The sequence below is a fragment of the Paramisgurnus dabryanus genome, chromosome 4 (genome assembly GCF_030506205.2).
Source record: "Paramisgurnus dabryanus chromosome 4, PD_genome_1.1, whole genome shotgun sequence".
In the NCBI taxonomy this organism is placed as follows: domain Eukaryota; kingdom Metazoa; phylum Chordata; class Actinopteri; order Cypriniformes; family Cobitidae; genus Paramisgurnus; species Paramisgurnus dabryanus.
In genome coordinates, this window is record NC_133340.1 from 46,701,630 (window position 1) to 46,715,822 (window position 14,193).

The 14,193-nt window shown below is 36.6% G+C and overlaps 1 protein-coding gene across 4 annotated transcripts in view; it reads left to right on the forward strand.

The window, feature by feature from the left end:
• Positions 1–14,193, forward strand: part of bnc2 (basonuclin zinc finger protein 2) — a 437,581-nt gene that overhangs the window by 313,265 nt on the left and 110,123 nt on the right. For 3 of the 4 annotated variants that reach the window (XM_065254835.2, XM_065254836.2, XM_065254837.2), the window contains one exon: positions 6,182–6,284. The exons of the other annotated variant lie outside the window; for it this stretch is intronic. In XM_065254835.2, the coding sequence (XP_065110907.1) occupies positions 6,182–6,284 (103 nt within the window). The remainder of the gene's footprint in view (positions 1–6,181; positions 6,285–14,193) is intronic. 4 annotated transcript variants of the gene reach the window in all.

Here is a 14,193-nt window from a genome sequence, read left to right on the forward strand (position 1 = left end):
GCTGTCACTGGTTTGATCTCTGTCAGCTGAGGCTTTGAGAAGAGTTCACAAGGTGCTCACTGGTCCAAGCAGTTGTCTTGGACTAATCTATTGGTCTTTTGCTTCTGTCCAGTGTCCACTGCCTTGACTTTTTCTGATGCTTAAACTGGCTTAAATTTAGCTGGATTTGAAATATGAATAACTAGTTCAGGATCATAACTATAGCTAAATGATGGTACATTAAAGGACTGTTCGCTCTAATCATCTTACAAACTCTGTGGACTTGTTCATCACCAGGTGATCCCCTTAACAGTAACTAACACCCTGTATTTAACAATAAATGTAACAGTATTGTATTTGTACTTCTGGCGGTCAGCTGGTTGTATCAGGTTAACAACGAATATATTGTATATACTGTATGAAGACACTGATACAATTTATCATATAGGCCGCTTAAAAAATTTAATAGTTTTTGATAAGTAAAACTTTATAAATATTAATCTTTCAAAGGCTATAATTAAATTGGAATTCATTTCATTGTGTTTACAATTAGGACATTTACCCTAAAAAACATAGTTTCAACGATCAATGCCACCAGTACATTGCTTGTTTTTTATCACTTGTTTTTAACATGGAAGTTAACAGTTCAGCTCAAAAAAGCAAAGTGGTTCTTTTCTTGCATACCTTTGCTGCACATTTCTGGCACTACAATAAAAACATTTTATGAGCAAAAAACATGAATAACATAAAATTTTGTGGGTTACAAAAATTACAAGAGGTTTTTATTGTTTGCCAGTGATGTGATATCAACAAGGTGTTGTGTGAGGCTATTAATTTGCATGATTTTTGAAAAACAGATTGGAAAAGGGAGTCGGCCCAAGTACCAAAACACACTTGTAGCCAATCAGCAATAAGGGACATGTCTACTAACCAACATCATTGCCTGGGTTGCGTATGTGTGGCACGGGTCTATCAAAAAAAGGTTCAGATTCTATTGGGGTAGGGCCGTGTTTGTTTAGGTGATTTCAAATGTCAACATTTGCTTTCAGAGATCATGCACCCCGCTTTTAAGTGTAACTATCAAACACATAGGTAAAGTAGAACAATAATTTTTAAATACACACTGCAGCTTTAGCCTATAGCTGTAGATCTTTTTCCCCACAACAGTCACCATAGTTGACATTATTCCCTAATATAAATTAGGCTGGTGTTTGAGAGCACTGGTTTTTCTAAGCAGTCCATTTATAATATCTCTTTCTCATTTCCTCTTGTTTCTGGACAAAATATAGCACAGAACAAACATTCCAGAAACAAGCATGCAAATATATATATATATGATACAGTAGAGAATTCATGTGAATCATGGATCTGAATAATCCAAAATAATAAATAAACAAATCAGGCACAAAACCTTTTCCACTTTAAATTCTTAATAATCAATCAATGGCTTCCATAGGATCAAGTCTGATGTAAATGTTGATGGACAGTGTTGTGTCTGGACATTTAAAAACGTCCACATGTGTCACTCCTACAGTAATTCTACAAAATCTTATTATAATAATTAATAGTTTATAATAATTAACTATTAATTTGTATAATAATCTGTAACATGTACTAGCAGAACAGAAATAATCTTTTACTCACTTTTAAATTCATCTTGTGATGGGCCTTGATGGGAGAGATGTGAGCAGTGTGGCCTCTTCACCTTTCCTCTCTGTTCCCCTGCTAGAGTCCTTTACAGTAAGTGGCTCTGAGATATTAAGTAGATGTCTTATGACACAATAACATTGTTTGGTCTTACCGGGACACTCTTTGGGACACTTAACCCCTTGTTGCTAAAAGCTTTTGGGGTCAGCTCAGATTCAGTCTTCACATCAAGTAATGGCAGCTTTTGTCAAAACAAGGAAAATCTGAATGGGGCAAAAGCAGACCAGTTTTCAGGTGAGAAGAAGCAAAAGCTTGTTTAAAGATGAAAATGGGATGAGATAATGGAACATTTTGCTGTGGTGCCAGTGCAGGGGCACCAGAAACCAGATTTTTTAAAATATTTTTTACTAGTGGGTGCAGGAGACTATAAGCAAAATAAAATAAACTGTGCTATATATACCCAACAAATAATATACTTAATAATTATACCCAACAAATTCTTCATACAGTGTACTGCCAGTAAAATCTATAAAAATTTGGGACCAAAAATTATTCAGAAACTTTGTTTAGTTTAAGTGTTTTTTCTTTCATTCAATGTGAATCTGTTCTGCAAATGTGTGAAATGTTGAAGGTGTCAGAATACATTTTAGTTAAGGCATTTAGTAATAACAGCTTTGTCAAAACAAAAATTTTATGTATATACAGTCTTGTTCAAAATAATAGCAGTACAATGTGACTAACCAGAATAATCAAGGTTTTTAGTATATTTTTTATTGCTATGTGGCAAACAAGTTACCAGTAGGTTCAGTAGATTCTCAGAAAACAAACGAGACCCAGCATTCATGATATGCACGCTCTTAAGGCTGTGCAATTGGGCAATAAATTGAAAGGGGTGTGTTCAAAAAAATAGCAGTGTCTACCTTTGACTGTACAAACTCAAAACTATTTTGTCCAACATTTTTTTTTCTGGGATTTAGCAATCCTGTGAATCACTAAACTAATATTTAGTTGTATGACCACAGTTTTTTAAAACTGCTTGACATCTGTGTGGCATGGAGTCAACCAACTTGTGGCACCTCTCAGCTGTTATTCCACTCCATGATTCTTTAACAATTCATTCACATTTCTTGGTTTTGCTTCAGAAACAGCATTTTTGATATCACCCCACAAGTTCTCAATTGGATTAAGGTCTGGAGATTGGGCTGGCCACTCCATAACATTAATTTTGTTGGTTTGGAACCAAGACTTTGCCCGTTTACTAGTGTGTTTTGGGTCATTGTCTTGTTGAAACAACCATTTCAAGGGCATGTCCTCTTCAGCATAGGGCAACATGACCTCTTCAAGTATTTTAACATATGCAAACTGATCCATGATCCCTGGTATGCGATAAATAGGCCCAACACCATAGTAGGAGAAACAATCCCATATCATGCTTCACTGTCTTCACTGTGTACTGTGGCTTGAAGCTCCATGCTTCACTGTCTTCACTGTGTACTGTGGCTTGAATTCAGAGTTTGGGGTCGAATTCAGAGTCGTCTCACATACTGCCTGTGGCCCTTGGACCCAAAAAGAACAATTTTACTCTCATCAGTCCACAAAATTTTCCTCCATTTCTCTTTAGGCCAGTTGATGTGTTCTTTGGCAAATTGTAACATCTTCTGCACATGCCTTTTTTTTAACAGAGGGACTTTGCGGGGGATTCTTGAAAATAGATTAGCTTCACACAGACGTCTTCTAACTGTCACAGTACTTACAGGTAACTCCAGACTGTCTTTGATCATCCTGGAGGTGATCATTGGCTGAGCCTTTGCAATTCTGGTTATTCTTCTATCCATTTTGATGGTTGTCTTCCGTTTTCTTTCACGTCTCTCTGGTTTTGCTCTCCATTTTAAGGCATTGGAGATCATTTTAGCTGAACAGCCTATCATTTTTTGCACCTCTTTATAGGTTTTCCCCTCTCCAATCAACTTTTTAATCAAAGTACGCTGTTCTTCTGAACAATGTCTTGAATGACCCATTTTCCTCAGCTTTCAAATGCATGTTCAACAAGTGTTGGCTTCATCCTTAAATAGGGGCCACCTGATTCACACCTGTTTCTTCACAAAATTGATGACCTCAGTGATTGAATGCCACACTGCTATTTTTTTGAACACACCCCTTTCAGTTAATTCAACTAATTGCCCAATTGCACAGCCTTAAGAGCGTGCATATCATGAATGCTGGGTCTCATTTGTTTTCTGAGAATCTACTGAACCTACTGGTAACTTGTTTGCCACATAGCAATAAAAATATACTACAAACCTTGATTATTCTGGTTAGTCACATTGTACTGCTATTATTTTGAACAAGACTGTATATATATGTATATATGTATATTTGTATATGTATATATACAAATACAAGTTCTGTAATAGTATTTATTAAATTCAATGTGTTTTAAATTCAAAAGAAACATCCAGTTTTACTTTAATTCTGTCAAATGTTGATGTTTTATTGAAAATGTTTGGTAACCATTATGGTGAACAGTGTTTACTACGGTTGGGCTACTGACCTTTGATTTAGCCTAAAGTTTTTCGGCTGTTGTAATGTGTAAGATGTTTGTTAGAGCACAAACAAACTAGCCCAAAAAATTTCATTGTGATATGGTTTATTGAGGTTTTTAAAATCATTATGTAGCAGTCTTATTGACTAATATCATCCAGTGTTATGTTGTTGATGTGCTTTAACTTAACCACAGTAGTGATACTGTTATTGTCAGTTATGAGAAGCTTTCAAACACTTATTAAATAAAAATTTAAATGGTGTCACACTCAGACATCAAGAATCAGCATATGAACCTCAACAATAGTGACATTTAAAGTTTCATGTCGCAGTGCATTCTAGGTACAGTACCAGCACAGGACCAGACTCACCCATGACACCCAGCATGCATTGCAACATGAATAGTTGTATCACCATTGCTGAGATTCATATGTTGATTCTTGATGTCTGTATGTGTTTGACTGACACCAATAAAAAAAAGATTTTTCTGAGAATAAGTGCACGGATCCAATAGGCTACTACGCGTTTAATTTCTCAACTGCTTACAATCAACATAAGACATAGACTGTGTTAAAAAGGATGATTATGGCAGTTTTAGATAGTTTTGTGTATTATTTCCATTTAAGTGCAAGAAAACATGAACTTAGCATTTGCGGGCAGTCTGGAGCATTGAGATGCAACTTTCCAGGCATGCGCTTCAATGGGTGTACATGCAACATTATCAAACAGTGTGTAAGTAAATCTATTTCCTGTCTTCTTGTGCTTAAATGTTTAAATTAAAATGCATAAAAGCATGTAAAATAATTGTTTGTGAAGATGCAGCATTGGCCCGATTGGGCTAGTGACAGTTCTGCTCTTTTCCTGTTTCTGTCTTTTGAAACTGGAGCTCAAATAGATGTACATGCATGAAATAAGCTTCCCCTCATAACGCTCACGTGTGATGGGATTAATGTTACTTCACTCAGATCAAGTAACAAACAAAGATTTTGTTGAAAGGTGCGGGGGACATGTCCTCCGTGTCCCCCACGTATTCTACCCCCATGTGCCAGTGTTTAAGTTTAAGACATATTTGCATATTTGTTTTTCATATGTAATATTTCGGTAACACTTTAGTATCGAAAATAATATTCACTATTTACTACACACTGTATTTTCATCACTGTAAAAAAACTGTTACCTGTAGTTAAAACAACTTGATTTTGCAAGTGAATTCAACATACTATTTTAAGTTTTGACCTGTGATCAGTTGACATAACTTATAAAAACAAGTTAAAATGGTTTAACTTATATTTTTATGTTACTTTAACTTAAAAAAATGTGTAAAAAAGATATTTTAATCACATTTTATTTGTCTAATCTTAAAGGGATAGTTCACCCAAAAATAAAAAATCTGTCATCATTTACTCACTCTCATGTTGTTACAAACCTGTATTTATTTCTTTGTTCTTATGAACAAAAACAAAGATATTTTGAGAAATGTTTGTAACCAAACCAATTTACTTCCATAGTATTCTTTTTTTCCTGCTATGGAAGTGAATGGGGTCCACGAACGGTTTGGTTACAAACATTTCTCTAAATATCTTCCTTCATCTTTATCAGAACAAAGAAATTTATGCGGGTTTGTAACAACATGAGGGTGAGTAAATGATGACAGAATTGTCATTTTTGGGTGAACTATCCCTTTAATACTTTAATGGGTAGACTGAGAAGGCCTAATTGAATTTTAACCATATTTCAAAAACCACACAGCCACACTCAATGGTTGAGTGTACTGTAGGTGTGGGGTAGGTTCAAGGGAATTCACGCACACATTAGTATGTAATTTATAAGTATTAATAAACAGCTAATATGCTAGTAATATGCATGCTAATATGCACCGTGTTCAAAGTGAGAATAGCTTCCCCAGACAAGGAATTGATACTGATATTTTAATGTGTAACAATTCAAGAACAACTCAATGACTTGATTGAAAAATAAATCCAGTTCATTGATGTTTTATATTATGTACTTGCAGGCTATCCGCTGTACTTTGGTAAACTGCACATGTGAGTGTTTCCAACCTGGAAAAATCCACCTGCGGACATGTGATCAGTGCAAGCATGGATGGGTTGCTCATGGTGAGTGTGAGTCAGTGTATGTATGTAAACACCTATAATATTATTTTTATTTATTGTTTTATTTAACACAAAATGTTTGATGTGAAGTGAATAAAGGCACACAATGAAATCAGTATTTTGAATCAGAATGTTGAAAAATAGATACAAATATTAAATATAAATATGATTATGATTATATTTTGCCAGTTTACTGCTTGTCAAATTTTTGGGATCATGTTTTGGGATCAGGATCAGTATCATGCACTCTAAAAAGTATTGTTTGGTAACTAAAACATGTAGGCCTACCCAAAAAAATTGCATACAATTTTGAGTTAAAACAACTTCTCATAAAATTAGGCTCATCCAACAAACTATATTCAGATGAACGTGCGCAGAAAATTGTGTCATGAAAATTATAGCATCTAAAGAGAAACTATAGCAGTAACAAAGGCTGCGTTCACACGGTACCATAATACGGTTGTCAAACTCGTATTTGAGTCCTTAAGAAGGTTCCGTTCACACGCAGTTCGGTTATTTATGGGTTTCACAACCGCATTCTATAACCGACCTCACACCCGTAAATTTCCGGGTTTCACAACCTTATTTACAGAGAAGCTGTGCCGTGTGAACGGAAGCGCACTGGACAACCAGTTGTCTGTCACGTCATTGGTTGCTCTTTGTGTTAAGATAACGTTACAGTGCATGAAAATGACTGCAAACTACGCAGCAGAATTGCTCCATAAGGTTAATGTGATATTATATTACCTTCATAGACGCCACCGAACATAATACATTACGCATAAAACCGCGTGCAGCCCAGTAAGTGAGATTTATAAAGTTTAAACCTTAAAAGTGGACGATTAATATAATGTTAAGTGTATAATAAAAGGGATATAAAAATTAGCTGTTTATTTACTCACCTTTTATCTTCAGTGAAGCAATAAAGAAGATATTTTACAAAAAAAACCATCTGTGATTCATATAATGCAAGGCAAAAGATGCGTCACTTTGAGAGCTCAAAAAGCAGATATATCCAATACAAAAGTAATCCCCATGACTCCTGGTGACATTTTTTGCTGCTTGTGAAGCAAATCGGTCGATTTTTGCAGGATATTGAACGTTATTTACAACATTATTAGCGTCCATACAGAACCTTGGCAACAAATAAAGTGCGCTTTTACACTCCCGCTCTCTAGGTAGCGGTAAAAGGCTGGTTTTGCCTGCGGTTGGTAAACCATACTCTCTGCGCCACCTACAGAGCGGGAGCGTAAGCGCACTTCTTATTTGGCTGCGTTAATGCTATAAATATAGTTCAATTTCTTGCAAAAACGGATCGATTTGCTTCACACGTCATTTATGATTACTTTTTTATTGGATATATCTGCTTTGGTAAAACGTGCAGTTGCTGACAGTGATTTTATGTTCATTCATTTTGGAAATTTAAACTTTAATAAGGAACCACCCTTGTTTATTTTTCTCTGCACAATGGTAAGCGTTACACCAGCCAGCTGTTTTTGTTAATTACATAAATAAAGTTTTGCCCATTGCATAAATAATACTTTTTTAATATTTTCGTCCGTCACAAATCCGGAATATTAGCAATAACTCGGTCGCGCACGCCCATGTAAACACCGGCAAAAACACGAATATGCTCATATTCTAGGTATGTGACAAAAAATATAAATACTAGAAAATTCATATATAATTATAACCATATGATAGATAATAAAAATAACTTTAACATGGGTTTTAAATTATTAAAATCGGATAATTATTAAGAAAGTTATGGAATTTTTTAACTCGAAAATTAGGGGGCATTTTTGTACCCAATTAAAACGATAAAACTATGAAAAACTGTGACCTCTTCCGCTTGACCAAACACTTTAAAATATCATAACTTCCTCATTTCTTGGTCTATTTGCATCATTCAAACACCACATTGTAGGTAATTAAAAGCCCAACAAGATTATGATGACATCTTTTTAAAAGATATATATAAAAATGTTATTATTTTTGATTAACCACTAATTAATGAAACCGAGAGCATCAATCCACGCATATCTTTCCATATGAAATCAAAGCCCTCTCAAATAAAAGCTATATTTTTTATATATTAAAGAAACATTTAATTGTTTCTTTAATATTTCTTAATTGACTAAAATTAAAGGCGAGCAATTTAAATGGTCAAATATTATTAATACATTAATTGATGATTATGTTATTTATCATTAATAAATCATTAAATGCATGCATGTTGCATGCATGTATTTATTCATATGTTTGACAAAAAATATGCCAATAATGTAATCTAGAGATTTTAATCCTTCGTTCTGTATGATTACTTAGAAAAATACTGCACGGATTGATGAAAACAGAGAAGTTTTGGAAGCCAATATGATGGAATGGGCGATTCTGCTTTTGACAACAACGTCATTTGCGGATCTTAAAAAAGCACATGCGAATGTTTCAATCAATCCCAAACTTCACCTAATTCAAGTTAAATGTATATTCTATCAAAAGTATTTGGTTTGAAACAAAAAATACTCGCCCTCATAGAGGATTTTGATTCCAAACACGAGAGAAATTTTGCTTCGCTTATAACTTTCTTCTTACGAAAGCGATCTTGGAAATTCAAACGTGAGAATCAACGTGAGGAAGTCATTTATGTCACTAGTATATGGGCTTTAGAGGTATTCACAAAGCAAAGATATGACAGATTTCCTTAGTCACCAACGCGTCTGGCGCTGAATACCTGCTTGGGAACACAGCCGTGGGAACAAAGCGCTCGTGCATATTACGTCATTTTGTCACATACCTACATATTCCTGTTTTTAAAATCCCGAATATTAGCCCTGGGTTACCCCTTTTCTAACCCGAAATTTTGGTCATGTAAACGCGTATCGGCATATCCCCATCAAAAGGAACATCGATTTGTGTACTGCGCATGTTCTATTCGCAAGGAATCTTGTGCTGCGTCCGAAACCGCCTACTACATACTATATAGTACGCGAAAAGCAGTAGGCGAGGCGAGTAGTATGTCCGAATACATAGTATTCGAAAAACAGTATGCGAAAAGTACCCGGATGACCTACTACTTCCGGTTAGATTTTGCAGTGTGCATACGATGGACGCTTCACTATCCCATGATGCCCCGGACGAGGAGTTATCCAAAGAAGAAGAAGAAGCACCCGGCTGTTTTCGCGCTGAAATGACATGACGTGATGACGACGTATGTCACGTGATGTAGCAACATGGCGGATGTAGTACGTCCGAATCTCATTCATACTACCAGGATTCATACTATACAGTACCTACTGTTTTAACGCCAAGTAAGTAGGTACTTCATCTAATTCAGTACCTACTATACAGTATGCGGTTTCGGACGCAGCCTTGGTCTTTTGAGTAGAGGAACTTCTTGTATGCGCCAGAAAACCCGCAGGGAGAAGAGGTAAGCGAGATGCAGCACAGCACCACACTTTTAGAGCGAGGAGGAAACCAATCGCAACAACCGCGCTTTTCACGTTAAATTCATATATAGCTATGCCCTTTTTGTTTTTCACATCATACATGTATAATAAGTATCAAATAGATTGTCAAGAGTTAAGAGAGTAACTTGTTTTTTTGTGAATTTCAATTCAAAATGTAATACTATGCTATTCATATTTCGTAAATCATACAGTGAATGTGTGAAAAAAGTGAAAGATGAATAACTGTAGCGTCGTCTGCATCTAGATGCAGTATCTAAGATTAAAATTACTTTAATCTAACTGATCAAAACAAATACAAATCGCAATTAATTTTTTCTTTGTATAAAGCGTCCGCTCCGTGGATTATGAAGCTGCAGCCAATAACGCCGGTGGCTTTATTAGTATTAACTGACTGAACACTTGACTCTTACCTGGACATTTAGATATGAATGTTTTTCATCAACAGTATTTGCGTGAAACATTATAAACATTGATGATCATTTGCCGACTCAACTGTTTCTGCACGTCCTCCGTCCGCTTAATTAACGGCTTTTCGTTCGATCCGCGTGAGCTAAACATTTTTGTTCTGTAATTTTTTACTCGCATAGGCTATATTTCTACATATTTTCGACCAAGTAACACTCAGGATATAATGTAAGTTGTTATAGATAGCATATAAGCTTGATCTGAAAGGATGACAAATTAGTCTGACTAAAAATGATCTATCCAGCTTAATTTATCCAAAATAATGATTTATTCATTTTTATACTTTATAGATATAAATTTATCTACAAATATATTATTAAAAAGGCCATGAATACATATTCATTGCCTTCTGTAGGCTATTGCATTAGTTTTGTACATTTATAGTTGCATAAATACTGTCTAATTTTAATTTCTTTAAGACACTGTTGTGTTCTGTATTTACCGATGGTCTGTAAATTTGCACTTAAAAAACCTTCTTGTTTGAAAATTGTTCTTCAATTTTTTTTTGTTCAAAAATATATTTAGCTGGAGGCTAGTATAGCTTGTTAATCTTTTTGTCTTAAAAGGAAAGACATGTAACTTAGCCTACCCTGCTGCTACATGGGTGCACCTTGTTCTGGATTTAAATAATAATTTTATTTTATTAAATGAATGCGGTAAAACCGCATAGCGCACTAGTGAGCCACGCAAAATCACCGCATTTACTGTTTAATCACCGTTTACACCGTATACACCAATTTCATGCATACAGGGGTAACTCTCTCTGCTCACACATGTAAACGGGTTATTCCGAATGTTTCAGAAGCCCGAAACCCGACCTTAACCTGACCATAACCCGAATATTTACAGCATGTAAACGTAGTCACTATGGTTACAGGCGCCACGTGTAACTAGCATACGGGTTTGAGGTCGGTTGCTCGTTCATACAGGCAGTGTTCTATTTGTGTCTTTAATTTGCTGTGTGAACAGGACACTTCCAGACTCACACCTGTAAGTAAATATGGTTGTCACTCACAAAATGTGAATGCACCCAAAGATTAATAAAGGCTGTAGAATGATGATTCATTGTTAGTTCATGTTAAAAAATTAAACATTATCATAAAATGATATTTAACTTACAATATTTTATACTCTATTTTTAATTAGGTTTCTTAACAAATTTTATTGATGAATTAATTTATTGTGTACAGACAAAGAGAAAACTATGTTCTAATTGTAATATGACCTTTTTTTTATCTTGTCCTTTACTTTGCCTTAGAACAAGTGATGTAAAAGCTCCGCATAAGAATGCATCTTTGCTCGATAGGCAGACACACAATCTCCCTAATTTTTGGAGATGGTCCTCACTGCGGAACACAACATCCAGGGGGCGGGGTTGGATCTAGATCCAACTCCTCCCACTTTATATACTTTGTTCCGCCATATGAACCAGTATATATGCGTTGTTGCAGCCCGCAATTAGTTGCAACCTGTGGTCGCCAACGTTTGCTCGTATCAATTTAAGTGTACGTTTGATTAATAATATAGTTAAGGAAGATTCATAATTTAGAAAGTATCACGGTTAGGTGTAAGGGGATAAGGACTCGTTCCCGACAGTTTGATATCACTGAAGGGATTTATTTGTACATTATCCCACTTATTACACAGCTATTCCTATACGAGTAAATATAAAAACAAATTTATTTGATATATTTTATTAGCAAATTTTTAAAAAGTAAACCATCTACGAGGGAAACCTGTTTCCTAATGGCTGTAAGCAGAGACGCGTTAAAACAAGATCAAAGTCCATACAAGATAAACATTCAATTTATTCAATTTCTAAATAACATGCCATAGCCTATATTTTTTAATAATTATGCATATTTATACTGTATCCATTAATAGGTCTTAAACTGCATGTGGTAAGATTACTCGTAGTAGGCTTACCCGAAATGTTTTACTCCAAAACAATATAGCAAAAAACTTACATTTCACCCTAAAGGCACTACTTTTATTGTAGTCATAAGTAAAGTTATTTTTTATGTCAAAATAATAACTTAATTTAGTTACGACTTAATGCGGAAATGGTAATGCAGCAACACGTGTATGACGTGTCTTGTGGTAAAACTGCCGACCAATTGGATCTCTGGATCGGGATCCAGCTCCGCCCCTGGATCTAAATCCAACCCCGCCCCCTGGATGTCGTGTTCTGCAGTGAGGCGCTACTGAATTTTTGAGCCATTCTCACTGCTGATGGAACTGATTTAATCCCAAAAATAAAATAATTTTGTACACAATAAAACAACCACTAAACCTTAAAAATTTAAATCTTAGTAAAAAATAACTGAAGTTAAAGGAGAGAGATAACATTTAAAAATAATCTAGTTAAAAGGGGACAGTTGGGTTCAGAGAGAGACAAAAGAAACACCTGTTGGGATGAATGAAAGTAAGAGACAGGCCTAAAGGGACCATCACATGAGGCCCTTTGACTAGTTTTAATTTTTTTCTAAACCATCAGCCAACCATGTCTTTTTCTACCCCTGTCAGACACAGACCTCTCATTTTGTTTTATAGTGTTTGCCACCATTCTGACAAAGTAGTTGATTTTTTTTTATCATGTTCTGGTTTTGCAAAGTCTGTTGTCTGCCAAAAACCTAGTCACAAAAATCTGTCCTGGTGTGAAGGCAAAAGCAAGTGTCACTACGACAGAGAAAACGTAGAGAAAGAAAAAAGCAGACAAATATATTAATGTTACTTGAATTAATAAAGGATTGTGAGTGTTAAAAGCATGTTGAGTTCATAGTTTAAACTATACAAATTTTATGTCTTGCACCTGCTTCATGTACAGAGTGTATGCTGTTTAAAGATCATATTTATACTGTACATTTTGCAAAGTTTTTCAGTAGCTTAACAAACAATATTCATTTATCTCCCAGAAGGCAAAATTTACTGACAATCCCATTTAAATGTTGACCAGCGGCGGCCGGTGACTTCTTTTTTTAAGGGCGCTCGATGAGAAGTTTGTCACAACATGTATGTAGCCCTTAGTGTGTGTGGTTCCTTTTTTCAAAATATGTGTTCTGCACATCGAGAGATCATGTGTGCATCACGTGTCTTGTCAAAATAAGTGCCTGCTGCAGATGCGTGTAAAGAGTTTATGATAAAAGAGACACTCGCGTTTGCCAGATACTCGCATAATCTCATGCATAATCAGAGTTCCCTTTCAATACGGTTCACTTCGCATTGCGTCAGTTTGCTGACGCTATGGGGGAAACTCCTGTTTACTCCGTGATTGAAGCCTATTGGTTAACGTCTGTAGAAAATACAGACCAATGACGTTTGAGCCCGCGCGGGGGCGTGGCACACGTCCCTATATAAGCCGGTGAAATACGTCAAGAGCTCATTACTTTTCTCCTTCAGCGCGAACCTTCTCGCTGCTCCGAAGAAGAAGCCCTTACTCGCCGTCGATCCAAGCACTGCAGCGGACTACAACACACCAGCGTGTTCCCCTGCCGCTTTCCGGTGAGCCTAAAAGAGAGTATCTAAAAGAGCAGAAGCGCGTTGAGATAATGTCGCTTCGGCATTGCGGCTCCTGCCGAGCCCCTTTGCCTGTGGAGGATTTCCACAAGGAGTGCGTCATCTGTCTGGGTCCTGCCCACGCCGAGGCCGTACTCGCCGAGGCGGGCTGCGCCCACTGCGAGCTCCTTCCTATCGCGGTGCTGCGCTCCCGCCTCGAGATCTTTAAACGGAAGGCTTCCCGTGCTCTCCCGCCTAAACAGCAGCGGAGCCGTGAAGCTGGAAGACGCCCTGAGACCGAGTCCACGCCGGCTCATCCCCCGCGTGCTCTGTCTCCCCGCCGTCACCCTGTCACCTTCGCCCATGAAGACCTGCGCCCCCTGCCGAGTGCTAGCGGCATGGTTTCCTTTGGGTCCGGTGACAACTTGGAAGTGATGTCATCCTCTGAGGAGTTAGAGGATTGGGCGGCTTCGGATGACGAC